Below are 25,994 nucleotides of genomic sequence, written 5' to 3'. Positions count from 1 at the left end.
TGGGCATGGAGCTCATGATGTACCAAACCTCCGAACACGACGCTCGGTCTGACGCGGTGTCTCTGTCACCACATCTCGACAGGTGACACGCCTACCGCTCCCCCACCGAGCGTGGGCTCTTACAGTGCATCACCGGTCTGCCGCCTGGGAGCGGTACCTCACCTGCGAGCGAAGCCCACGGTGACGTACCGGGACCTGTCCGGATGCGCTCACATCCTAAACTAGGTTGACAAGGTTGGTCGGTCGTTAGGGGGGACTACGTGGGACGGCCGCAGACGTTCTCTGGACACTGGACCATGGACGCATGACGCTTGCAGGGCCAGGCAGACGCGAGACTGTTATTATTACTCCCGCCCCCCCCCAGGTCGGTGTCGTCTATTCCCCGACATACGAAGTCCATTGTTGTCCCTCGTGCCTGTCTATCGTATGGTCAGTGGACGCTATATTTGGGTTTCCAGACACCATCAGCAGATGCTATCGTGTCTGATACCGGAAGAGCACTGTGCTAGAACCTGGATCCTCTTACATGCTGGGAGCGGTTGCATTTAAATATACACAATGCCTGTCGCGTGGCCGACTGTGACCGACAATGAACAGTCGCCCTAAGTTTGGCCGAGTCAGATACACGCATCAGAAAGTGCAAATAACGTGGTTGTGGTCGGTGCTTTTGTTGTCGGGTTTCTTGTTCTTCATCGCTAGCCAACTTCCGCAGAACTTTGATCACAGCACTCTACTATTCATGCCCCGGATATCATAATTTCCGCAATCCACTGTGACTTGATCTCTAAAGACCTGTGCGTTTGCGGTACATTTGGGATCTCGTCTGTCCGTCAAACAGCGCACCAGCGCAGTACTTGATACATCTCCCTTGCGGCTCTTATCGCAGCCACTGGCAGGTACGCGTGTACACACTCGGTCAGGGATGTACGTCCGCAGCCAGCTGGTACGGTGATTCACAGTAGCTATACGCGACATGATCATCTTGCCGTCTGAGCACTTCGCACCCATCTTAGGAAGCTCTCTATAAAGTAGTATCGACGTTTCAATCCATGTGCTGCACCTAGGGCTTAGTCTGCATCGTCAGATCGTATCTGGGCATGCATCTGGCGTCCATATAGACGATTGCATCGTAGCCTATAGTACACAGTACCATGGTAATATACACTATCAAGACACAGCTAGGAGTAGCAACGACTAGACAAAAGGAGAAAGGATGGAGCAAGCACGACAAGATGAATATAGTACAAGGAAGAAAAAGCATCTCGTAGTACATATACACGGATCTGGTTTGGGCATATCGCCTACAGCTATACGTGATGCGAAGGTCCGTCCGATGCAGAAGATAGACATGAGATGGGGATGAAGATGACAATGGGAAGGTGATATGATGAGAATAGAAAGTAAGCACTAGTCCGAAAAACCCAACACATATCACACGTCAAAAGTCATAGACGAACCGGGAAAGAGATGAAAACGAGGGGGAACGAGAGAAGGGAGCAGTGCATGTCCGTCCAGCCATCCATATCAGGATGTCAGATGATCATACGCTCATACGCATACTTGTCGTCCTTTTTGTTCGATCGTGTCCGGAACACGGAAAGTCGGATGCGAATCGAGTCGTTGACGGCGAGAATGACCCACATCGCCAAGAAGGGTACCTAGAACGTGTTGACCCTATATAGGGGATTGCATAGCCCGCGAGATGTGTCTGGGGTTCCGGGGTACGCGGCACCCCATCGTAGACGTAACCGAGCCACGATGCGGGCCAGAACCCCGCGCTCGGAGAGCACGGAGGCGGGGAAGTGGTGTTGCGTCATACTTGGAAGCGGAGGTGCATCGCGTCCTTAAGGGTCTGCCATCGTGACCGTTGTGTTGTGTCGGACTCCGGGAAGACGAACTCCCACCTGTAGCACGCACGAACGGCATGTCAGTGATTTGCTCACGGAATGGCCACAAAGAGCGGCTTGAAAGGGCCAGAAACGCTCGGACTCTCGATCAAGTCCGAAGGTTCCGGTGAAAGCGAAATGGGGCAAATGGAATGGAATACGATGACCGCGAAGAGAAGTGACGCCAAGAGCGAAGGAGAATAACAGAAGATGAAGGGAGTCAAGGAAGACTCACCGGATGACCAGGTCACCCTTCCCGATAACCTTGCCGTCCTTGCGAATAGGCATCCCCGCACCGAATATCCGCGTCCCTTTCGCAGCCTCGACCAATGTCTGTGGAATCGGGAGCGTGTACTCCTTCCCGTCCAAGCCCATCACATACACCTCGTCCGCCACCGCCTGATCGTGCGCGTGACCATGGCCGTGGTGTCTGAATTTCCCCAAACCGAACTTGTGGCCACCAGGTCCGTCCGCTGGCCCGAGCAGACTATCGTCATCATCGGCGTCGCCGGGCTGACACGGTCTCGAGTGCGCGTCTACCCAGGGAATGCGGACAGGCAAGACGAGATGATCCCCGTCCCGCGTAAACCGCGCATGAGGTGCTTCAGCGATGACGAAGACGATGTCCTGGAACGAGCCATCTCTCCGCTGATTCCCAACGCCCTGTACACGAATGCGTGTGCCCGTGCGCCAGCCGGGCGAGACCTGCAAGTCGATCTGGACTGTCTGGGATCTGCTGGTGGACTTCCCTGAGCATGTGTCCGCGGGGGAAGAGCGCAGGTTGCGCGTGATGCGATATCGGTGCGTCGCGCCGAAATAAAGATCTTCAAGCGAGAGGTGAAGGGGGAATATCCAATCTTTTGCGGGATTTGAGACTGCCTTGGGGGACCGGATAGGCTTCAGCGGCGCTCCGAGGTCGATGAACTCATAGTCGTCCTCTCCTAGCGAAGGCTTCTTCCCCTTTCCACGGTGGTAGTGCCGGTGCTTGTTAGCCGGAAGCGAACTGAAGAGGATCACGAGGTCAGGTGAGCAGCAATTCGCGCAGCAAGAGTTTCCAATCACGCACCCGTCCTCCAACGAGGAATCATTATCGCTATCGTCCAGATGAACTGTCTTGAATGGGCGTGGAGATTTGGGCGCAGCAGAGGGTGCGTGGGACGATTTGGTTTGAGAACGCTCCGCTTTGGGAGAAGAGTGTGACGTATCGCGGTCACCAGACTGTCGCGACCTGGTGCTGGGACGCGCTTCATGCTTGTGGGTGGCATCCGTATGTTTGTCGGCATGGGTATGAGAGGGTTTCGCGGAGTACGAATCAGATGAGTGGTTAGATCGTGCTTCCCCAGGTTTCGCGGCATGCGTCTCTTTAGGCTTTGCGGGGGGCATCTCCGTGTGCTTCGCTGAGGAATCGCTTGCACGGGAGCCGCGCGATGACGAAGCGTTTGATGAGGAGCTGGACGACGACGATGACGCGCTAGGTGCCGACCCCGCCCAGAATGGCCGCCAAGTGGATGCGCCGTCCTCTTCCTTGTGCGACTTCTTACGCTTGTCACGCTTTTTGCACTCTTCTACAAGAGCTTTATAGGCATCGTTGACCTGCGGCACGGAGCGCCATTGAGCCCGAACGTTTCTTGGCTGGCGAGAACAATGACTACGCACCTCAATGAACTTCTCCTTCGCCTCCTCTGGATCGGCGTTGTGACGATCCGGATGCCACCTGAGGGCCTAAAACCATCTTCAGTAGTGGATACGCTTTCTGAACAAGGACCTACTCACGAGTTTCTTATAGGCCACCCTAACGGCATCTCCATTGAGATCTTCCGGCTTGAGACCTAGCGTCTCAAGGTGCTTATTCACGTCTGTTGCTGATGCAGGCATAGTGCAAGCAGGGGGTATAGGTACAGACGCTGTTAGCTACGATGGTGGTGGAGATAAAAGCGGGAGTAAATAGCGAGGAAAAGTGACGAGCAGTTTCGGCTGGGGAGAGTCGAGACCCGCTCGGTTATAAGTCATTCGAGTAATACGACGAGCTGCAGCGCGTGTCAAGAGCTCGGATCTACTTCTTTAGACCAAAAAGGTGACGGTGGACAAAAGAAGAAACGCGACCCTCCGCGGGTACGCCTCGTGGGGAACATGCATGATGAGAGGCACACTAAAAACGGCGAGGACGCAGATCAAGACAGCGGCCCAGCTCAACAAAGCGGTCTATGCTTGCAAGCATGTATCGCTGCCATTCTTTCGCTTTGTGGCACATGGGACATAGGCAGGCCATTTGGGAAAGGGTAACCTCCAGATATCCGGAAGACTAGGCGAACACTGTCCAGGTGCTGTAACCTGCCTGCTGGCGGGCATGTGCTTCGCTTAGCGGTGCCGAGCCTGTGAAGAGAATGGATATGCAGCTGAACGCTTCGGAGTTGATTTGGACGTCACGATTGTCGGACTGGTCAGGAAGTTCGGCCGTGCATGCGACCGAGGGCCTTGACCGCAATGGACACCACCCTAGAGTTCGACCATTAGGGAGATATCTTGGTGCGAACCGACTTGTGGATCAGCATTGCGATGTCGCACGAGGTGTACTTCGAAATGCCGAGCAAAATGCGACTATCGAGCGTATGCCTGAACTGGGGAGATGGACGGCGCAATGGGATCATCAGGAGAGCGGGATTGTCGGTGCTAGAGATGGCAGTCGGCATCGGTGGCATTCGCTCGGCTTCTTCCGTTGCCCCTTATGATATGCGCTGTTGTTAGCGAACGAACCTCTCTCCGAGCCAACAACCCGCAGGAACTTGCTACCCTGCGTGCTGTCACTGTCATGGGCTTATTGCAACAGCGGAGTCCTCCTTCTCTCTGGCGTGCCCCCTGCGTTGTTTGTGAGGCGTTACAAGACACATGTACAGCGAGACCTGGAGCCTGGAGACCGTGCCGTGATCTATTACATACACAGTGCAAGACCCCAGGTACGTCGCCCATTCACTGTCTCCACTTCCCTCAGGTCGTTGCGAGGCCTAAACAGATCTTTCTGGGCAATGAACATACTCGAGGAACACGGCGGAAAGCCCCAAACGCGACTTCTCCGAGGACCGTATTACTGGTCTGCTCTGTTATCAATCGACGCGCCGTATCCTCCTCCCTAGTTGCTTCGAAGGGCTGTGTCCATGGGAAAGACCATCATGAGAGAGGGACCAACGAGTCCGTTGCCCGTTGTGTGATCTTTGCATGCGGCCGTTCGCCGGCGTAAGGTCTGCCAGTTCCCTCGTTGTAAGATGATGTCGAAAAAATGCGTGCCGCTCTCTGCAGATAGTGTTGACTTCTGTTGTTTTCGTCTATCTGCCGGGACTTTCTCGATCTCTTCCGCTTGGACCCTTTGTGGAGTGTTCTATCGGACATTGGCGTGGCAGCAGTCGCGCCGTTACCACTTCCCAATGCCCTGCATCCACCACATTGCGCTATAGCCTCATAGTGGGCTCCTTTCGAGCACGGCGCCCGAGGGTTCAGTCGTTGCTTCCCGGTAATATTCATGCCTTCCATAAGGTGCGTTCTCCTCCTGTCGCCGAACCGTTTCCACGAGTGTTGTAGTAGCACTCGCTTCTGCTATCCCCTTCTCAAGCAAAGCCCTCGTGTACGAGATGTACTGCCCTTAGCTTTCCTCCTCTTTGCAAGGATGTCTGTGCGTTCCTGCGTGGTACTTCATCTTGATCATGCCTTCCTCATAGCACATGTCTGATACTTACTGTGCATGGATCGTGCCGTAACTGCTACGCCGAGTGAGCTGGCCTCAAAGGAATTGGAGGAACTTCCTCCCTTCTGCCGTCCCCTCCGCCCAGTCGCTGTCACAGCACGCCCTTCCCAAATGGCACCCGTCTCTCCTCATAGATAGACCATGGGTAACATGAGTCTTTGTGCCGACGTTTTATAATGTAAGTCGTTCATGAATACTATGCATAGCCCACAACGCTGTAGCACAGGCCACATATTGAGGGGCCTAGCGTCGTCCGCTTCGCGCTATCGGTGGGAAGCGGGGCTATGACTGTCTAAGCTAACTCCTGAATCTCTAATAGCATGTCAAGTTATTGGCTTTCACCTAACGACGTTGAGGTGCAGGACACTAACCACAATCGGGATCAAGATCCACCAGTCAAACAACTCTCGGAAGCAACTTCCTATGGAAGCTTTGAAGGCCACGATCGACCTCGGCATCCGCTTGCAAGAAGCTACCCTGGAGTAAGTCCTTCTCACAACTATCTCTTGGCCTTTGACATGTGGACAGGACACAAGGACACGTGAGAATGCAGGCCGGCATTGGGCAAGAACCATCCACATCGGGATATAGGTACGAGGGATTGGCTGGGCGACGAGCCGGAATGCGATAAGATGGCAATGATAGGAGTGTCCGCAGGCCGTCACCTGAGAACAACATGGTCAGAGGTGCTGCACAGAAGCAGGACCCCCGGCAATAGGCCCAAATGTATGATCCAAAATCCTTGAATCCGGCCAAAATTGTCCGATGGATCAGGCCTTGTCTGAGGCCAAATTCGTCCGGATTTGACCAGGCCTCCCGATTTTCGCTCAAATTTGGCCGGACTCTGGATCAGGCCATCGGGAGGTCCAAAATTGTCCGGATTCGCTGGATCAGGCCTCCTGAAAGCAGATTTTCGTCGGGGACCGCTGTAACCATGCTGATATTGACTACAGGAGTGGGATAGCATGCAGGAGAGGTCGTAGATAGAGGTATAATGTAAGGACGCAAGGAGGAGCTCGCATACGGCACTCTAGATGTCCGGCGCTACATTCACCGAAGAGTGTACGAAGGGTCTCGTTCGGAGGATCTTCGCTGAATGCATGTGAGGCCTTCTGAGAGGTGAGTGCCGATGGACGAGGGGGAAGATCTGTGCAGAGCAAATGCAGCACGGAAGTGTGGGGGTTGGGCATGAGGGTGTTGTATTCCGGGGGGATGGTAAGAGCGGCCTGACGTGCAGCGAGGATGAAGGGTGGTGTCTCAGGAGCAGGGTATGTCTTTCCGCAGGCAATCCATTCAGATGGAACGAAGGTTCGTGTGTCGCTGCTGGGAGGGTCGTCATCGGAGATGAATATAGTTGAGCTTCTAGACATAGGGATTATAGCGAGCAGTATTAAGTGACGGCGTAGGCTAGCAATAGCTCGTTTGTCTTCTTGCGATTCGAAATGCTCCTGACGTTGTCTGCCGCCTGCACAGGTGTGACATTGGGAGATAGACTGAGTAAGGAGGTGTCACACTTCGGGCTAGATGTACAACAACCTATATTACACACATGGATGGCTGTGACACGAAGTAAGTAGCAACAGATAAACGTAGGTATAAGGACGTATAAGTAAGTGCGCCAACGACATTATATCCTCAAGGCCTCCCCGGACCGGTCCTCTCCCGACAGCCGCCTGGGATCAGGCCTCGACCTGAGCACGTCAGATTTGTCCGGAGTATGGCGCAGGCCATCCGCAAATTTTTGGTCGATTTGACCGGACTGGACCAGGCATAGGCCTTTTTGAGGGGCCAATTTCGTCCGGATCAGGCATCATACATTTGGGCCTATTGCCGGGGGTCCTACAGAAGCCTGGTCCCAGCTCGAGAAACCGATCTAAGATCTGGAAGCTTACTCAGGACCGTATCACCCGACGCGTAATTACAGTCGACACCCTCTTAACCCATAGCCCTCGGGACAGGCCCAAATATATGGGTTTTGAGGGGTTATGGGCTACCAGAACTTTAGCGCCTCATAAGCGCCCTGATAAGTCCCAGTTAGCGAGGGCTGAACAGGCGTCTACTGACCCTTTGAGGGAGCGCTATGGGATTTCGAACACACTAACCTACCCACAACATTGTCGAAGCGTGGATGGACACTGGGAGGACACTGGGAAGAATGTGTCAAGTATTTTGTGGGTTATTGATGAGCAAAATCTCAGTGTGACCACTATTACCGTATGGGTTTTGAGCCCTAGAAGGCTATGGGTTATGGGGTATTGGGGACCTATGGGTTATGGGGTCGAATTCCCCCTATCCCGACTTGGGAAAGCCAAAATCCTATGGGTTTTCTGAGTTTATGGGTTACCAGGGGTATGGGTTAGGAGGGTGTCGACTGTATATGATACGACGTTTTGGGCGACGTCGCAAACGATGTTATAGTGCTAGCGAAACAGGCGAGATGTCTTCGATCAGGTGCGACTCCTTGCAGAGGTGAGCTAGATCTGTTCTTTCACGAGGTTGTAGGTAGAGAGAAGACAACATCCGAATTGCCTAGGGATACCGTCTTTGTCTTCCCTGATTATATGGACCTACATGTATAGGGAATCCAGAAGCACTGTCGGTATTCGACGCAAGAAGCGCAAAGTCTTGATCGAGGGATCTTCTACGGACTGTACATAAATCGATCGGTACCATCGTCACTTTGAATTGGTCCCCTCAGAGCATATACCTCCGAGATGGCAATCTCGGCGAACCCCAGTCACACGATTGTTTCCATCATATACTCCGTTTCTTGCGAGAAGCACTTGCATACCTAGTACCCCTGTTGTGCCGAATCTGGTCCAAGGACCGCACCTTGCAGGGTCCTTAGGCAGTGACAGGATACTCAGAGAACCATCGATAGCATCATGCTGAGACCGAGAGTCGACTGGGGAGCGGGAAGACCAGTCGCGCATTCTTCACAGCCGGTCCACGCAATCACAGCGCATACGCACAAAGTACGTTGCACTGCCTTTCAACGAACACGCTGAAACCTTCGACGAACGCCGTCGGTACAGGACGCTCCACCAGCATGAATATCATCAATAGGAGTCGAGGACAGGGCAAGACCTCGTATGGGCGGAGATGGGGTGCAGGGGTGCAGGAGCACAGTTCTGGAAGCCATCGACGTCAATAATGAGTATTCTGAGTACAAGTCCATGAGCACCATCCATTAGTCATGTCCGTTAGAGTACAACAACGTCAAAGTGAGTACAAGACGGTATAGAGATAGTGATAAGTATTCGGGTATACCAAGGGTATGTGTCGCAAGTGTTCCATTATCGCCAATGAGGGGTCGTGGAAAGTAGCAGTGATTGTAGGTCGAGGTCAAGGTCTAAGTCGGGGAGAGGGGGTATAAGCCTAGTCGGCGCTAGTGCTCGCAGGGAGCTGGGTGATGTCTGGGGTATCCTTAAAATGCCAACGGACTACGTGATTGTCAGGATACACTTCACAGTGAAACACGAAGACTTACGAAGTGTGTGTTCTCCCGCGTCATACGCGTACCCGAAGAAGCTCTCCTTATGGAAGCACTTCGTCGGCCAACGCATATCTGCCGAGTATGCCTCGTCGACATCGTCCTCGTCCGCCTCGTCGTCGCTCTCCTCATCCGTCCCGTCTCCGTCCTCGTCCAGGTACGAATACGCATCGTACACATCCGGATAGTCATTCCCGCCATACTCCTCCTGGACCACCCCGTTCCGTGCTGCCTCCTTGTGCGCCTTGTACTCCTTCTCGACGGCGGCCCACGTCGCCCATCGCGGGATGCGCGCTCGGCGGTACCCCGTGCGGACGCCCATCCGGTTGACATACCGGCACTCCGTCGCGACGTAGAGCGAGGAGCGCGTGTCGTCCCATGCGAGACCTGCGACCGCGTTGTTTCCCGTCGAGAGCTCGTACACGCACTCTTCGGCGCGGATGTCCCACGTCTTCACCTGCTGCGTGATGTCGCCCGCAGTGAACAGGGCTGCGCAAGGGAGCGAGGACAAGATGAGTTCCCTCGTCCCCGTGGCACCGAACTCGAGAAGCACTCACTTGGGATACCGTCAGGGTGCACGAGCACGACGTCGTTGCATGCCTCGCGTTGCAGACCCGTGTTGAACGTGAGCACCGGCAGTGGCCGGCGCACGTCGAACAGCCTTGCGTACCCATCGCTTCCCGCCGTGAGGAACACGTTTGGGTCTCCCTGGCTCGTTGCGAACCGCTCGACTTCGCCGCCGTGTCCCAGGTAGCGCGCGACGCGCTTGCCGCCGTGCTCGAGGTCGACAGACATGCACGCATACCCGCCGGACTCCTCAGCGTGCTCGCCGCAGAGGAGATGCCCGCTGGGCTCGTGCAGGTGCCATACAGCGGGGAAGTACGCAGGATCGGAGGCGAGAGAGACGATGCTGCTTGGGGGACTCCCGGTAGATCTCTCAATCTCGCTGGTGTCTCCGCGCGAGCTGCCGTCCAGTCTGAGCGTGCCTTCACCGATGAGCTTCCCTGGAGAGTCCTGGTGTGTTTCAAGGGCGTCTAGGGTCCAAATCGCGACCTTGCCTCTCCCAGCGCGCGCAAGGCGACCGTTGGGGAGAAGCGCGAGCGGCCCGTCGCAGTCACACTGGCTGTTCATAGTGTGCACGTTCGGCAGGCGTTTCGGAACCTTGCCCGACGCGGCTGGAGCGAACGAGAATGACTTGACGCGGTGGTCGTCAGCGAGGAACACCAGCTTGCGCGATTCATCTGTCGCGATGTAATTTGCGACGTCAGACAGACCGGGGTCCATCGTCACGCCCTCGAGAAAGTCCGACGATTGGTGGCCGAGGAGGTAGTAGTGCAGCGCCGGCTCACGCGCTTTCCACCCGCTCCCACTAGCTGTTGCGAGGATGTTGCCACCGGAAGACAACGACATGTCGAAAGGAACTGAGGGTATGGTGCTGTCGACTGTGAGCTGGGCACGGGCCTGGTATATGCTATGGGCCAGCGGTGTATTTGGGGTTGCTGAGGGAGCAAACCCACCGCGGAAGCGGGACAAACGCGTTGACAGTGGGTGAGGCCGGGGTGACTTCGTCCATGGGCGGATGCGGACGAAGGCTGGCAGCTTCGGCGTCGCTGATAGACCGGCATACAAATTAGCGAAAGAAAGTGAGCATTCATATGACAGTAGTAAACGAGTCGAACATGGGCCTATACGTCTATGCTATGCCCTCCGTCCCTTCCTTCCTATACGCTGATGAAATGGCACTCACGAGCTCCGGGTTTCAATAGCGAGGTATACACCTTGAAGAAAGCATCGAGGATGTCGGAGCCTATTCTCCTGTTCAACAAGAAATGTATCCGTAGCAGCGCGAGAGCAACACACCTGCGTGTTCCAGGGCATCCTCCACTAAAGGCTCATCCTCGGAGTGTGCGAAAGAAATGGTGTTCGAGAAGCCGCCGTCCTGACTATACGCGTAACGTAAAGCGTCATTAAGCACACCGTGGGCGTTCTCGACGACTTCCGCGAACTCCGGGGCAACCTTCCTTTCCGCGTCCCGAACGACGGTGCAGACGTCCTCGAGAATCCTGACGAGCTTCTTGTTCCTGGCCTTGCGATCCTCTCCGCCAGATGTGTCGGACTTGTGCGCCTCGAGATGCACGGCCAGCCGATCGAGGAGTACTAGCCACGGTCCCTGCTGAGCCGGGGCCATAGCAGCAAGGCCGGAATGAAGAATGTACAGGAAAGCAGAGACAATACTGGCCAGCAGAACAAAACGGTCGAGGATCAAGCAGGGAAGAGGACATCTTTCCCCCCTGGAGATGGCTCTCCAGTCCTCGGCGCTCATCCCGACGCTGTCAGGCCACAGGACGAGGTTCCAGACCGTCGCGTAACATGGGCTGATATGATGGCTACAAGCTTGAGGCACATACAGAGTACTTGGCTCCTTATGTCCTTTGAAGGGGCGAGTCACAGTGCTTTGCAAAAGGACTGCCACTGTGGCACTCCCTGTACTTCGCAAATCACTTGTAGCCTCGTTCAGGAACGACACAAAGACAATTCAGGAAGATGCGAGATGATAGGCAGACCATGGGCTATGTTTCTACCTTCTACTCCACAACAATGGAAAGCGTATGGACATTGGACACGACTCAAGGCTTGAGACTCAAGGTACTGTAGACAATCCATGTACATACCGAGCCGGCGTCTCCATCTCTCTCTCAGGGTGTGCACATCTCGTCCTGGACCGCTCACGATGCGCCACCCCCGCCTTTCGACGACAGCTTCGGACAGATACCTGCTTGCTTAGTACCATCTCGCCCCAAGAATACTCGAATTCCGCATAATGTTCCACACTCTGCCACGAGATACACTGGATTACATCGTTGACTACCTGCACGGAGAGGAGACATCTCTTCCCTCACAGCCTCTTCACTTGTATGCAGGCAGGTCCTTGTTACCATCCACGCGAACCCACCTCTTTCGACTCCTGACATGCAGGCCATGCGTACCAACCATGTCTGCCCCCACTATCGTCTCGTGGCTATTGCATTGCCCCGACGTCGCGCCGTATGTGCATGAGCTCCGGATTGAGGGTCCTGTGGCTGGCGCATTCCCAAATCAGCACATTGGTGGTGAGGCAAGACGACCTTGAAGCACTCCTGCGCCTGCTCCATAACCTCAGGGACGTTGACATCAGTCTGGTCCTTCTCCGGTCTTTCCCTCCCGGAGCCTCTTTCCTGGTTCCCTTCAACACACCCCCTCAGGCGACTGACCATTGAGGAGTGCAAAGGCCATGCCGTCAATCCTGCTGATGTAGTCTCTGGGATCTTTCGGGTCTTTGCTTTACTCAGCACCATTGAGGTCCTTCGTATATGCGATATATCGATCTCCGAGACATCAATCGACGCGCACTCCGCCTACTGGACTCAGCTACAATCTCGTCTGCACGTACAGAAGTTCTCGGTAGAAAGCCGTGTCCTTAATGCCATTCTCTATGATATAAAGCTCGAGCCCATCATGCGACTTCTCGTGCGATACGTCCTCCACATCCCCTCGCCGTGTGGGCTTTGGCTCGAGTCTGGGGACCCTGCAGGTGGTGCTGCCCTCGACACTCTCTTGGGCGACCCACGCTTCCAATTGCGAGCCTTCGGCTCAACGCTTCCACGCTTGCAGAATATATGAATGTGATAAAGATAGAATGTAAGCCTACTAATCGAGGTCCATTACTTTCTCAACTTTTCATGGATATTGCAAGTCACAGAGCTGCCAACCTCGTGATGGCGTTTACCCGCACTGGGCGCCTCGAAGATCATCGAGCGAATCACCCTACGATTCGCCCCCGACCCAGACCCAAGGCTGAATCGGCTCGGGAAGACTATCATCGCCATGAGCACCGGCATCCTACGTTTTGCGCCGCCGAGTGTACTAGAGGTCGTCCTGCATGTCACCAGGGTCCCTCTCAGACCCATGCCGCACGAGAAGGCCGTGCGCTCAGTGTTGCATCGCCCTGACGGGCTGGACTGCAGTGAGCTTGACGATGCGCTTGACGCGTTGCCTCGTCTGAGGACGATAACTGTTCTTGTGGACGATGACGATGGCGAGCGCGGTAGATGCGTTGAGCCTCTGGTGTTCGGCTGGACAAGCCTTCTGCGAGACTGGACGGTAATCAAGCGAGCGGCGGAAGTACATGGCGTCCTTGGAGAAGGCGCTGCCTCGATCGTGAGTCGACGTGAGGCTCATGGTGGTACATGAGGATGCCAGTGAGAGCTTCTCTGGCTGCGCGCGCGCGCATCCTGATATCGTGTTTCCATCTGACTCGATGTCTGATGACTCCGATTACTGTGAGCGGCGGTGAGTGAAGGGGCAAATCGGCAACGGGATGGAAGAGTCTGTCGAGTTGGAGTGGGAGTGAATGTGTATGATACGGATACGCAATGGAGCAAGCCCAGTGGGGGCGCTACAAGTAGAGGGAGCGACGCGCGCTGCGAACGTGACCGCGGCGCGACGCGTGCAGGGAGCAGATCTGGCTTGGCGATCGTCCACCGTCGGCCAGTGCCAGCGCTCGTCGCTGCCTCAGCCGTCCTCGCCCTCGCTCTCGACCGCCCACTCTCGCCTCGCCCGTCCATCGTCCTCCCCTCTGCTACATAGATGCCGGTATACACCCCTGTCATATGAAGCTGGAGTCTGAGTCCCGCCATCGACAGCTGGCCAACACTCGCATCACTTCTCGGGGCTCTGGTCACCCTCTCTGACGATTTCCCGTTACGACTGATCAGGCCACATATCGCCGCCCGCCGTGATCGTCAACGTATATCTCAGGGTACCGGTGCGTTCAGCGTCCTGCGCTCACCGATCATTCTTCCAACTGCACCCTATAGAGCCTATTGTGCCCGGGGAACCCTTGCCCACGTCCTTTAACGTCTTCGCCGCCAGCAGGCCCAGACAAAGACCGCTGCCACATCTGAGATGGCCATTACGCCTGCGATGAACCGCTCCAAGCGCCTCACATTTGTATACTATTGCTCGGGACATGGTGAGTATGCTTGCAATGTCTTGTGTCTGAAGTGCTGGGACTCAACAACGCCGCCTTTGAACTCGTGTGCAGGATATGGCCACGCTACCCGTGTATCCGCTTTTGCACGCCATCTCCTCAGCCTCGAATCTCAACCTATCGTCCACATTGTATCTTCAGCACCCAGGCACGTTTTTGCCGACAGTATAGCACTAGGAGGTACGTCGCTGTCCTGTCTTCATCTTCTCACCACGGCCCTCTTCCCTACGTTGTCTTGCGCGATGTCATACACGCCGCGTGATGTATGTGTACGAGGATATCTGGTAGCCACCGCGCCCTTACTTCTCCTGTGCTTGAGTTGGAAGCACACGTTCCATCCGCCTTTGGGCGCGGACATGCTTTCGCGCACAGCGCTCGGGTTGTGGCTTGCAACCCCCGATACGACGCGCGTGTTTGTGCGGAAGGACAGCCTGGATAGAGCCGTTCTGTGTTTTCCGCGAGAGGGCGTTCCTTGTAAACGATACTCGAACAATGCTGACCCATTACCCAGCCTTGTATCGTAATGCCGACATAGATCCCGTAATCGTACAACCCCTTGCGTATGTCGCTCTTGTATGCGCCGCGCTTGGCTTCGCCTCATGATATCGGCCAGATACCGCGTCGATCGAAGGAAGAGCGTCGAGGTCCTGGAGAACTTCCTCGCGAAGAAGGATGTGAAGGTGGCGGACGAATCGCAATGGTTGCAAGCCGTCCGTGCGGATTGTGTCCTGAGCGATGCAGCGTTCTTGGGATGGTAAGCAATATACTTTCCTCCCCGCTCTTGACTTCAGGCGTTGACACTAGCCTACCTAGCCTCGCTGCTAACAAATCCGGGTTACCTTCAGTTCTGATCACGAACTTCTCCTTCGACTCCGTTTTTAGCTACCTGTCTACTGCTATGGTAGATGAGCCGCCCAAACCTGAGAATCCAGCAGCGGACGGGATGCTGTCCCCTCCGTCAGCGAAAGTGAAGGAAGATATCGAGCCGGACGTTCCGATTCCGGAAGCGGAGCTCGCTCCTCTGGTCGACCAGATCCTCTCGGGCTATCGCTGTGCAGATCTCCTGCTGAGGCTCCCGGGCACCATCCCACTACCATCGTTCGCCATTCAACCCGCCTTGCCGTCCCCAGACTGGGTTGACAACCAGACCAACAAATTCAAGCCCTTCATCCTCGAGCACCTCACGCAGCCTCCAACCTGTTACAAACTCCACCCGCAGGTCCCCTTCTCGCCCCAATACCCCCCTAAGCCCCTCGCGCGCCACGTTCACGACGCGCCCCTCCTCGTGCGCCCGCCCAGCGCGGACATCCACACGCCCGCAGGCAGGCGCCGCCTGCTCGATTCGATCGGCATCCCCACGCACCTGCAAGATCCCGCAAAGACCAAGATCCTCATCGTCTCCTTCGGCGGGCAGACGTTCCACAAGCCCGCGAGCAGGTCGCACAGCCGCACGCCTTCCAAGGCGGCGACCCCCACGAGCGTTCCGTCCACCGTCCCCGCGCAGTCCCCGAGCAGGACCGTGTTCCCCGCGGAGCCCACGCCCGTGCCCGCGTCTGCTTTTCAGGACTCGAGCAGCAGATTCGATACCGCGAACCCTGAGGTGAACCCGCAGGCCCTTTCAGACGCGCTGCAACGCGCACAAGCAGAGGCCGCGAGCCCGCCCTCGCGCGTGCCCTCCATGGTGGGACGTCCCCGACACCTGTCCCAGCTCCGCGTCGCGGGCGCTCCGCCTGTTGCGGTGCCGACCTCGCCGCGCTCATCGACGTCCTCTGTCTTTCAGCCATTCCTGCCCGAGAGCGTAAGCGCAAGCGCCGGCGTGCCCACGTTCCAGACCATCCCCCCCTCGCCGAACGTCGACGCGGCCGACGACGCCTTCGCGCACAAGCTCGCGCAGGCCGCGGCCGCCGAGGCGGTCCTCGCCGCCGCGCACGACCAGGCGGAGGACGTGCGCATCCTGCCCGACGGCTCCTGGATCGCGGTCGTGTGCGGGGTGCCGAAGGACTGGGGCCGCGAGGACGGCGAGGAGCTGCCCGAGCAGTTCTTCGTCGCGCCGCGGGACGTGTACATGCCGGACCTGACCGCGGCCGCGGACGTGCTGCTCGGGAAGCTCGGGTACGGGACCGTGGCGGAGTGCGTGGACGCGCGGACGCCGTTCGTGTACGTGCCGCGGCCGCTGTTCGTCGAGGAGCACGGGCTGCGGGTGTATCTGGCGCGGGAGGGCGTGGGCGTGAAGCTGGAGAGGGAGAAGTACGAGGTGGGGGAGTGGGCGGGGGCGGTCGAGGAGGCGTATGAGAGGGGGCGGGAGGAGAAGACGCGGAAGAGAGAGGAGGGGGAGACGGGGAGGAGGGCGGAGGAGGGGAGGGAGATGGCCGGGTATTTGGTGGATTGGGTAGGGAGGTGGCAGGCTGGGGTGGCTCAGGGGACCGGGCAATCGTGAGGGTCGACGGCGAACGGTCGATTGGATGTTGTATCGAGCGGATCGAATGGTGGACGCTGGGTTCATAGCCCTTGGCTCGGACACATCCTCATCGCATTTCGGACTCGAACTCGCAAGCCATACACTGATACCCGTCCTGTAGATCGACACCAGTGCGAACGTACAATACTCACATTCGTATACGTATTCAAGGACCTTCCCATTCTGCGGGCTATACGTGTATAACCATGTTGCAGAATGGTATTCTACGGACCACAGATCATACATCACACACGGCTACGCCTGCATGTGAGACGTAAGAGAATGAGCTGAACGTGTGCAAACGGTGACAAAAACTCACTACCATCCGGATAGGCTACCATCAACTTCAAGAGACCCCTCAAGTACGTCTGAGGAAAGGCCTTTTTGAGACATGCGATTGCTTCTTCGTGATCAGTGATTACAGCTTGTTTAATGACAGTCTCTTCCGACAAAGGGCTGAACGCTTCAAACACTCGCAATTCCTTAGTCTCGTAAGGCAGAGGAAATGGGTATGTATCATGTGGGAGGAGCGCCGTCACTACTCTTAGATGGCTCTTCGCGACGAGCGCGTCGTCCAATCCGCGCTCGTCGCCCAATCCTCTCCAGTCAACCGCGGGGTAATCGGGTGCGGACGGTTTCCGCATAGCGTTGTGTGCCGGAATCAAGCTGGGAAACTGGAGGGTGACTTCCGATAGCTGTGGTGGGGTTGCGCGGACAAGCTCTGTGTTGCAAGTGATGACGTACTCGTAGATATCGAAACCGGGAGCGGGCGGAAGCATCAAGAGGAAGTTGAAGAGCCGCAGGGAAAGCCGCTGGAGCGCTGTGGCTGCGCTTAGGGCAGTGGTCAAACTTATAACTGACGCAGGCAAGGTTGCAGCGGGGTCAGTCTCATGGGCCAGTGAAGTCAGTATCGAGAACTCACATTCTTTGTCATGTCCCCTGTCGAGATATGATTGCAGCACCGGCCTGAAGACATTGATTCCGAGGTCTTGTAACGGCGGCTGGGAGTCGCGGAGGAAATCCTGAAGCGCTATACTCTTCGGAATGTCTATGCAGTCTACCCAGAGGCTCCGCAGTGGGGGCCGGACAACAGGGGCACGCAGAAGGAACCCGACGGCGCGTTCGAACACGCTCACTGCCTCATCATCCGAACAAATGACGAGATTTCGCACTTGCAGACGATAGAAGATCACGTCTACAGGAGCCAATTGCGTGTTGGGCAGCAGCCAGGGCAAACGGGTGTGGACCAAGTAAAGAGACTCTATGCTCTTGAAAAGCGCGAAGACGCGGAAGATAGGGTCGATGACATTTGACGGCGAGATTTTCAATTCCTGGAGCGTTTCAATTCCTGGAGCGTGAGCTGCTTGATGCGGACAGAAAGCGAACGCAACGTGACTCCGCGCAGATGAACGTGCTGAATGTTTAGAAGCAGGCGCAGGATGGCGTCGAGGTCGTCATCGTCAACATATCCGGCACACGGGGCTCCTTGAGAGTCATGGAGAAGAATTGTGTGCACATAGGGCGCGACGCGAGGGCATCGCGATAGCCACGAGAGAAGAGCAGGAATGGATGCGCTTGGGTGTGAGGGTCTGCACCGCAAAACTCGAAAGAGATGCAGTCGGGTACATAGATGGTTGCCAAGTTGTACAGACAAGCGAGGATGATATCAAGGAAGATCCGTCATCATGGAGGTGGTCGATGATCCGATCCACCGTTTCACCCGGTAGCGGACGAGGCATGCTTGGCGTATAGGGATCGAACACCTTTCAGAAGGGGACCAGCGCAAGGTGCACTTTGAAAGCTAGCTCGTTGTGTTAGAGACTTAGCATGTTGACTGTGGGCAGCATACGTATGCGCTCCGCAAGACCAACCCAGAAGATTACCCACGGCCACATGGTTCGTCGGCAGCGGCGGACGTTCCCCACGATGAGCCTCAAAGTTCAAACGCGGTGTCATGGGACGTGGAGGGCTTTCATCTTGATCATACTATACTGGCGGTTCAAATGTATCTCTGGTTCATAGAACACGAACACGGTAAGTTCCTACAAAGACAACGGGCACGAGGAACAAGGGTGGCACCTTGCCGTATGCGCAAGGTTCGGTTGGTCCATCATGAGTGGCTATGCATCTGAGTCCAACGCGACCAGCATTTAGTGCCCAAAATATGTGAGCTGTCCTAGCGATACACTTGGAAAATGCGGAGGCGAGGCGAGGCAATATGTACATGGCGAAGGAAGAGAGAACATGGTCGACGAAAATGGACACATGCACATAGTAGACTAGCCTTCGGGGCCAAAACCCACCACAAAGTCACGCGTCGTATATACCCACACCTACGTGTGGTCAGTCAGATAGACATACAGTGCAAATCAGAGCCAGTGGAACACTCACTTCCATCCGGATAAGCCAGCATCATTTTCAGAATGTGTCTTGCGCACAACCGAGGGAGCCCCTTCCGGAGGTATTCGAGAGCTCCTACCCCGTCTGTGACGGCAGCTTGCTTGAAAACTGTTTCCTCGGGTAGAGGTGCGAACGGAGGATTCGACTGGGTGCTCCACCTCCTGACTTTCTCGTCAATGGCGGGAAAGGGGTAAGTTCCATGCGGAACGATTGCCGTATCGACTCGCAGATAGACTTTGCTCGCAAGCGCGCCATCCAGCTCGCTCCAATCCAGCAAGGATTTGTCTGTTGTCGAGGAGTGACTCTCGCGGAAGTCTTCCAGCGGGAGAAGATTGGGAAAATGGAGGGTGACCTCCTGAAGGCGAGGAGGGGCGGCATATATGAGGTCCGTGTTTCTAATAATGATCAATTGGTAGAAGTCCGTTTCCTTCACCGGAAGCATGCGATGGAAGTTAAAGAATCCTAACGTGAGATGTTGCAACCTCGCGGATGCGCCAAGGGCATTGCATAAATCCCGTTGTACTAGCCATGATATGAGCAGATATGTTCTCCTCTGCAATAACTCATGCCCGGCGGCCCACGGGCGGCCTGAAACTTACCTCCTTCTTGTCGTCCTCCAAACACCAGGTTGTACCATACCGCTTTGGCGATGTTGATAGCCAAGAGTTGGAGCTCCGACTGAGGGTCACGAAGTAGACCATGAAGCTCACAGATCCGTGGACACTCCGGGGTGTCCACCCACAGGCTCCTCAAGACAGGGTCTAAGCGAGCGCCTTTCAGGAGGAAACAACAGCTACGTCCGAACACCCATGGGTATTCACTGTGGATAACGAGTCGCTTCATGTTCAAGCGAGAGACCACTTGAGCGAGGTTTCGCATGTAGTCCATGCCTTCTCGACCCCAGAATACAGAAAAGCTTGGCAACGTTGCATCGACGATACGAAGAGTGTCGATGGCATCAAAAAGCGCAAAGATATGGAGGACAGTCATTGCGACGTCAAGAGGAATCATTGTAATGAGCCCCATCGACTGGATCGTGAGTTGCTTGATGCGCCTATTGGAAGGAGAGCGAGGGATCGTCTCGGGCTTGACAGAGCACAGGGCAACTCTCTAGAGATGGATATGCTGGACATTCGGAAGGAGGCTGAAGATAGCGGCGAAGTCGTCGAGTACAAGAGCGCATAAGGGAGGACTGGGGGAACGAGGTCCATGATTTCAATCGATATGGACGAGTTTGAGTTTGTGCACGTATGGAGCGACGTCGGGACATCCGTATAGCAAGGAGACTAATGCTGAGACGGACGTAGTTGGTGGTGCCATATCGCATACCACCCCTTGGAAGAGATGGAATCGAGAACGCGGTAGCCAGGTCTTGCACACTAGTGAGGTAGCTTTAAGAGAAGAGGCATCGTTGTACAAATGATCGATGATCCGGTCGACCAGTTCCCCCGGAAGAGGGCGAAACTTGCTAGCAAGGCTGCTGAAGTCGAGCGTCGGCTGATTGGCACCAACGGCGAGCAGCGTCTGTGACGCATCAGGGAGATCCACTTGGCCAATACCCACGGACACGAGACTGCGCGACCTTAACAAATGAATACGAGACGAGAATTCGGCCCAGGTCCTTCGCACTGGATGCAGACGGTATCGCGACTACAGTAGATTCAACGCGGCAACACAATCGGCTCTAGATTACCAGGAAATGCATAGTCAACAACGGCGAACAGTGAAGAACAGGGAACGCGGTACTGCCACGATGCGACTAACGAGCATCTCTGCCACCCGCCACGCACTCAACTCCACCTACACCAGCCCCCGCCCTGCCATCCTCACCGTGTCCAAGACGGCCCTCGCGACCTCCTCCCACAACCTCCCAACGACGTTCCCCTGCCCATCGACTCCGCGCAGCCGCCTCCGCACCGCGTCCACAGTGCTGCCGCTGCCGCTCCCTGCAGACGCAGGCGCCCCTGCCCCCGCGCGTCTCCGCCGGAGCCGGAGCACGAAAGAAACAAGCGGGACGACAACGAAGAGCACCGCATACAGCACCATCCGCGAGCGCGACGTGCCCTGGAGCAGGCTCCCGAGGGACGCGCGAACGAGCGCGAGCGTCGACGGGGGCCGCGCCGGGCTCTCCGCGATGGGCGGCCCGAAGGGCGTCCGCCGCACAACGGACGCGGAGGACCCAGCTGGAGTCGTCGAGTGCGAGCGAGAGCGTGATTTCGCGTTCACGGCTGGATTGGCGTGGCCGTTCGTGTGTCCGTGCCCGTTCGCGGGACGCCGCGTCTTGCCCGCCTTCGCGCGCTCGCGCTCACGCGAGCGGTCGGCGTTGTGCGGCGTTACGGTGCGGGAGGTCGCGGTGCTGGCGATGCTGGAGGAGGAAGCCGAGTGGGGTGGGGTGTAGGGGTGCAAAGTGTCGCCGGGTTTTGGAGTGGGGGTATGAGATGGGGTGAGCGGGGCTAGGCCAGAGACGCGGCCGTTTGTGGTGGGGGTGGCTGTGTGCGTCGAGGAGGAAGACGCGGAGGAGTCGGATTGCGCGGGGGAGGGCGAGCGGGACGGTGTAGAGGCGGATGAGGATGAGGGACTGGGCAGGGTGACTTGAACGCGGGAGGCGGTCGCTGCCTGAGCTCGGAGCTGGCGCAATGACTGTACATATTGCTGCGAAGTACAGATATATCAGTGTACCTGGAAAGTGCAAACAACATAGGAGCACACCTGACGGACATCGCCCGGAAGATCCCTCTCGTACGTGAGGAAGTCCTCAGCATACTCCCAGTCTTGTAGTCGCGGAAGCACGTGGAGGCAGTACAGCTCTAGCACCTTGGCGTATCCCTTCGGGTCATCCCCGTCTGTCTCCTGACCCTGCTTCGCGAGCCAGTCTTCTATCATCCCACGCCCCACCTCAGTGCTGTCGAGCTTAAGGCTAGCCAAGACGAGGGTGACAAGGATCTGTGCCGGGAGGAATGCAGATGAGGGTCGCTGGGCATGGTCACTTGGAGTGAAGAGTTGCAGGGACCGAGCGTGCAACGTCGTGATGAGAGACTCAGGAGACAGCGTGAGGTTCGCCTTGAGCGCAGACGGTAGATGCTCGGGGTCTTGGGAGGAGGGTGGAGACGAGAAGAGGGTAGTCTCAAACGTGATTCTGAGAATGTCCCATTTCCGCCGAGCAGATGCGAGCGCGTCGTTCTGAGTGCCGACGGAGGCAGGCGGGTGAATGAGAGCAAATGCAGAGGCAAGCAGAGAGTGTGTCAGTAAGATGTCGCGTTGAAGGAATGCTCGAGCGGCGCGGGGATAAAGAGAGCGGAGGGTGGTTGCTGTCGAAGATGAGGTGGCCGGTGCATGGTGAGAGGCTTTCAAGGGTATTACTGGGGAAGCCACGGTGGTCGCTGTTGCTGTGGGCATGCCTGCCGCAGGAGGGTCGCCAAGAGACAGATATGAGGCTAGCTCAGAGTATATGAAGCAGGTGAACGCAGCTGGAGCATGTCAAGGCCAGCGGCATTCCGACGGCCCCGGCAAGCCATTCGTCCCAGCGGCCGGTATTCACACGCTTCCTCCTCCCAATCAGGCAATTCCCGCCCTTCTTGTAGCGCTCGTGCTAGGCCTCCCGCATCATTAATTATTGCCTTCTGCGCTTGGCCACCGGCGACGGTGACCTCAGCGGTACATTATTCAATCTACCACATTCTCCCCACAACTCCACGTCCTTTGCGGATGACTGTTCTTTGTCCGCCACACAAACTTTGCAGAGGCCGAGGCGACGTAGAGGGTGGATCGCAATGAGGTCATACCTTCGTCTATCCTTGGTATGGTGGGCGAACTCAGCAGTACATATATTCCCCTTCGCTGCATTGTACTCTCCTACTCCTCCACTTGAATTCTATCACCCCACCTTCTCAATCCTTACCCTCACACAAAGCATTCTTACCACATCAACATGGCGATGGTCCTACAGGTGCGTCCACACTTCTCACTCAAGCTGTCTACTAACAACCTTGCCAAAGATGACAACTTTCCTCCAGCAATATCTATATGCTCAGGTTCATGAGGCTCCAAAATCCTCAGACGCCATCCGGCTAGGCATTCTTTCAACTGCCAGCATCAACTCAGCCGCCATCATCAATCCTGCAAAGAGCCATGGCGGTGTCATCGTGTCTGCCATCGCGTCGCGCGACCTCAAGCCTGCACAGGAGACCGCGAAGAAGTACGGCATACCCAAGGCCTATGGCTCTTACGAGGAACTCCTGAACGAGCCGGGTATCGACGCAGTCTATATTTCCTTGCCAAATGGAATGCACGGAGGTATGTACGGGATGAACATGTGTGCAGACACCGTATACTGTCTAACCGCGTGCAGAGTGGACCAAAAAGGCTCTCAACGCGGGGAAGCACGTTCTTCTCGAGAAGCCATTCACCGCCAACGCTGAAGAGGCCCGCGAAATCGTGAAGCTCGCCGTCGAAAAGAACCTCGTCCTTGTCGAGGCGTTCCACTGGCAGTTCCACGTGCGTCACAGCAAAATCCACCTGACGTATAATCACAGCCTGAAGCCTCTCCGTTCATAGCCTGCTGCCCACGCAGTGAAAGCGATCATCGACAGCGGCAAGTACGGCCAAGTGCTCCGGACCTCCGCGCGCATGACCTCGCCCGCGGGCAGCATCCCGCGCAGCGACATCCGCTGGGAGTACAACCTTGCGGGGGGCTCGCTGATGGACATGACGTACGTCGTCTCCTCGACGCGCTACTTCGTCGGGCCCGTCACGACCCCGCGCGAGGTCGCGCACGCGAAGGCGCGCCCGTCGCCGCACGACCCGAAGGTCGACGACGCAATGGAGGCCACGCTCCGGTTCGACGTGGAAGGGCGCATGGTCGAGAGCAAGATCTACAGCGACATGTGGCGCGCAAACGTGTTCGGGCTCATCCCGCGGATTTGGGAGGCGCCGAGCATCGAGATCGAGCTGGAGCATGCAACGATTTACTTCTACAAGTGCGTATGTAGCTTCGATGCGGAGAGTCCAATCCGGTTGACAGCCCGTGCAGCTTCATGATGCCTCACATCTACCACTACGTTACCATCTACGACAAGCGGACAAGAAAGACCACGACCGAGAAGCACTACAGTGGCGGACCAAAGTGGGGCACAAGGGGCGAGGCGTGGTGGAGCACCTACAGGTACATCCATTCGCTGTGATCGCCCTTTTCTGTCGAACCAGAGAGACTGAGCAAATCCATTGCAGGTATCAGCTGGAGGCGTTCGCGGACGCGGTCCGTGAACAGCAGCCGCCCCACTGGATTGAGCTCGGCGACAGCATCGCGCAGATGGAGACGATTGACATGGTCTACGAGAAATCGGGGTTGGGCAAGCGACAGCCCACGCAGCGGATGGTTTGAACTTTGGGGGGACAGCCCTTTTATTGTCAACATAGATGGACGGGCCGATTGAGCCTTCACTTCGAACTTCTTCTGACCGCAACATGTATTCGCACCATCCTGTACAGCTAGGAATGCAATGGACTTTCTACGGAACCGTGCGTTCAGGTGTCTTGCGGCACTTATACTACGTGGGAGTAGTACTGTGGTAATGATCGGCACTGCAAGGCATATCGTGATAGACTGTTCCCGGAAACAGCTCCCGCATGCCCACGCGCCAACTCTAAAAGCTTCTCGTAGGGATGATCTCATGGCCAATCTGTCCATTGCCGAGGCTTGCGAGCGATATAAAGGTTCAGCGGTGCCCAACGGAGAGCGGACCGTGTCCCTGCGTCCCCTCGACCCTTCGACAACATTCTGCAAACACCGCTAGCCCACACTGCACAGTGCAAGACCACGACTCCTCTGGTGTACTGTGAGTGGTACAATGCCGGCCTTCAACGTCATGTCTCAGCCTCAGATGTCATCTACGACACACATAATCAGGAAAACGTTGTCTGTATCTAGAACATGAAGCTAGCAGTAACAGGTTGCAACGGCTCAGTCGGCTCGCGCGTCGTCCTGGCTGCCCTGGAGCAGGGACACACCGTCGTCGGAATCGACTCGGCGCAGCTCCCTGACGTCCTCAAGAATCTCCCTGAGGACCAAGCACCACGGTTCAAATTCCACGAAGCGGACCTGCGGGACTACGACATCGCCACGGACTTGCTGCGGGGATGTGAAGGAATCGTCCACCTGGCCGCGATGAGGAACCCTGGAGACTACCATGTCGCAGCACACAACACGTAAGATTGCGATGCTACGTGAGCGGGGTCGATCGGTTTCGCTGAGGAGTAACGGGTGCCGCAGGAACGTCGTGCTCTCGTGGAACATCCTTCGAGCAGCAGCAGAGGTCTGTCGGGGTGGTAATGGCCACAAGGGGGGACCAGAACGCTGATGATGACCCCTGCCATCAGCTCGGGATCAACCGCGTCGCGCAGGCGTCCTCTGTGAACGTCATCCCTCTCGTCTGGACGGACCTCAAGGACTTTGAGTATTTCCCGCTTGACGAGGACCACCCGACGCGCGTGGACGAGCCGTACGGCCTCTCCAAACTGTATGTACCCCCCACACCTCTCCCGCATGCGAACGAGCTACTGATGCCTGGTCGTGCCACAAACCCGAGCAGCATCTGTGAGCTTCAGGCCGACACGATCGTCCGCCGTTATCCCTCTATACGCATTGCCAGCCTACGCCTGAGCTGGTCGCTCCCGCGACGAGAATACGCGCTACGCAGCGACCCCGAGCGGCGCAAGAATGACCTCTGGGGCTACGTCCAGGAGGATTCGGCCGCAGAGGCGTTCCTGCTTGCCGTGGCAGGGGAGAACGGGAAATGGAGCGGACATGAGCGGTTCTTTATCACGGCGTCGGACACAGCGAGCGATGTGCCGACGATGGAACTGTACGAGCGGTACTGGAAGAATGTGCCGATCAAGGAGGGGAAGGATTTGAGTGGGCGGAAGGGGTTCTTCGACTGTTCGAAGGCGGAGAGGTTGTTGGGGTGGGTACATAAGAACCCTGGGGAGTAGGCTTC

At 56.5% G+C, this 25,994-nt stretch overlaps 9 protein-coding genes across 9 annotated transcripts; 3 read left to right on the top strand and 6 right to left on the bottom strand.

Moving 5' to 3' along the window:
• Positions 1-1,492: 1,492 nt before the first annotated feature.
• DICSQDRAFT_178365 (DnaJ-domain-containing protein) lies at positions 1,493-3,764 on the bottom strand (the record flags this gene model as incomplete). The annotated part of the gene is made up of 5 exons (XM_007362516.1): positions 1,493-1,904; positions 2,122-2,889; positions 2,953-3,479; positions 3,543-3,608; positions 3,660-3,764. The coding sequence occupies 5 exons, from the start codon at positions 3,759-3,761 to the stop codon at positions 1,814-1,816; spliced, it is 1,554 nt and encodes a 517-aa protein (XP_007362578.1). The 3' UTR covers positions 1,493-1,813.
• A 5,134-nt stretch (positions 3,765-8,898) lies between these two features.
• Positions 8,899-11,350, bottom strand: DICSQDRAFT_100114 (uncharacterized protein). The gene is made up of 5 exons (XM_007362515.1): positions 10,976-11,350; positions 10,863-10,922; positions 9,673-10,725; positions 9,113-9,604; positions 8,899-9,065 (listed from the first exon to the last, which is right to left on the bottom strand). The coding sequence occupies exons 1-5, from the start codon at positions 11,301-11,303 to the stop codon at positions 9,001-9,003; spliced, it is 1,998 nt and encodes a 665-aa protein (XP_007362577.1). The 5' UTR covers positions 11,304-11,350; the 3' UTR covers positions 8,899-9,000.
• A 1,569-nt stretch (positions 11,351-12,919) lies between these two features.
• DICSQDRAFT_166936 (uncharacterized protein) lies at positions 12,920-13,333 on the bottom strand (the record flags this gene model as incomplete). Its single annotated transcript, XM_007362514.1, has 3 exons — positions 12,920-12,968; positions 13,020-13,030; positions 13,106-13,333. The coding sequence occupies 3 exons, from the start codon at positions 13,331-13,333 to the stop codon at positions 12,920-12,922; spliced, it is 288 nt and encodes a 95-aa protein (XP_007362576.1).
• A 545-nt stretch (positions 13,334-13,878) lies between these two features.
• Positions 13,879-16,830, top strand: DICSQDRAFT_100111 (uncharacterized protein). Its single transcript, XM_007362513.1, has 7 exons — positions 13,879-13,919; positions 13,972-14,126; positions 14,199-14,324; positions 14,656-14,704; positions 14,758-14,898; positions 14,958-15,908; positions 15,954-16,830. The coding sequence occupies exons 2-7, from the start codon at positions 14,060-14,062 to the stop codon at positions 16,579-16,581; spliced, it is 1,962 nt and encodes a 653-aa protein (XP_007362575.1). The 5' UTR covers positions 13,879-13,919; positions 13,972-14,059; the 3' UTR covers positions 16,582-16,830.
• A 10-nt stretch (positions 16,831-16,840) lies between these two features.
• DICSQDRAFT_166934 (uncharacterized protein) lies at positions 16,841-19,992 on the bottom strand (the record flags this gene model as incomplete). The annotated part of the gene is made up of 6 exons (XM_007362512.1): positions 16,841-16,863; positions 16,922-17,458; positions 17,525-17,933; positions 19,082-19,524; positions 19,602-19,763; positions 19,824-19,992. The coding sequence occupies 6 exons, from the start codon at positions 19,990-19,992 to the stop codon at positions 16,841-16,843; spliced, it is 1,743 nt and encodes a 580-aa protein (XP_007362574.1).
• Positions 19,993-20,217: 225 nt separating this feature from the next.
• Positions 20,218-20,457, bottom strand: DICSQDRAFT_52376 (uncharacterized protein; the record flags this gene model as incomplete). Its single annotated transcript, XM_007362511.1, has 1 exon — positions 20,218-20,457. A coding segment is annotated over one exon (240 nt), but the record flags the coding sequence as incomplete, so codon positions are not given.
• Positions 20,458-20,578: 121 nt separating this feature from the next.
• On the bottom strand, positions 20,579-22,398 carry DICSQDRAFT_152986 (uncharacterized protein; the record flags this gene model as incomplete). The annotated part of the gene is made up of 2 exons (XM_007362510.1): positions 20,579-21,654; positions 21,712-22,398. 2 exons carry the CDS (start codon positions 22,396-22,398, stop codon positions 20,803-20,805), a joined length of 1,539 nt encoding a protein of 512 aa, XP_007362572.1. The 3' UTR covers positions 20,579-20,802.
• A 532-nt stretch (positions 22,399-22,930) lies between these two features.
• Positions 22,931-24,382, top strand: DICSQDRAFT_178361 (NAD binding Rossmann fold oxidoreductase; the record flags this gene model as incomplete). The annotated part of the gene is made up of 6 exons (XM_007362509.1): positions 22,931-22,948; positions 22,998-23,295; positions 23,351-23,496; positions 23,557-23,978; positions 24,032-24,163; positions 24,229-24,382. 6 exons carry the CDS (start codon positions 22,931-22,933, stop codon positions 24,380-24,382), a joined length of 1,170 nt encoding a protein of 389 aa, XP_007362571.1.
• Positions 24,383-24,931: 549 nt separating this feature from the next.
• Positions 24,932-25,989, top strand: DICSQDRAFT_52960 (NAD(P)-binding protein; the record flags this gene model as incomplete). Its single annotated transcript, XM_007362508.1, has 4 exons — positions 24,932-25,206; positions 25,271-25,313; positions 25,378-25,517; positions 25,590-25,989. The coding sequence occupies 4 exons, from the start codon at positions 24,932-24,934 to the stop codon at positions 25,987-25,989; spliced, it is 858 nt and encodes a 285-aa protein (XP_007362570.1).
• Between the last annotated feature and the right edge of the window lie 5 nt (positions 25,990-25,994).

Source organism: Dichomitus squalens (assembly GCF_000275845.1).
Source record: "Dichomitus squalens LYAD-421 SS1 unplaced genomic scaffold DICSQscaffold_4, whole genome shotgun sequence".
Taxonomy (NCBI): Eukaryota; Fungi; Basidiomycota; class Agaricomycetes; order Polyporales; family Polyporaceae; genus Dichomitus; species Dichomitus squalens.
This window is presented reverse-complemented; position numbering and strand designations above follow the sequence as displayed.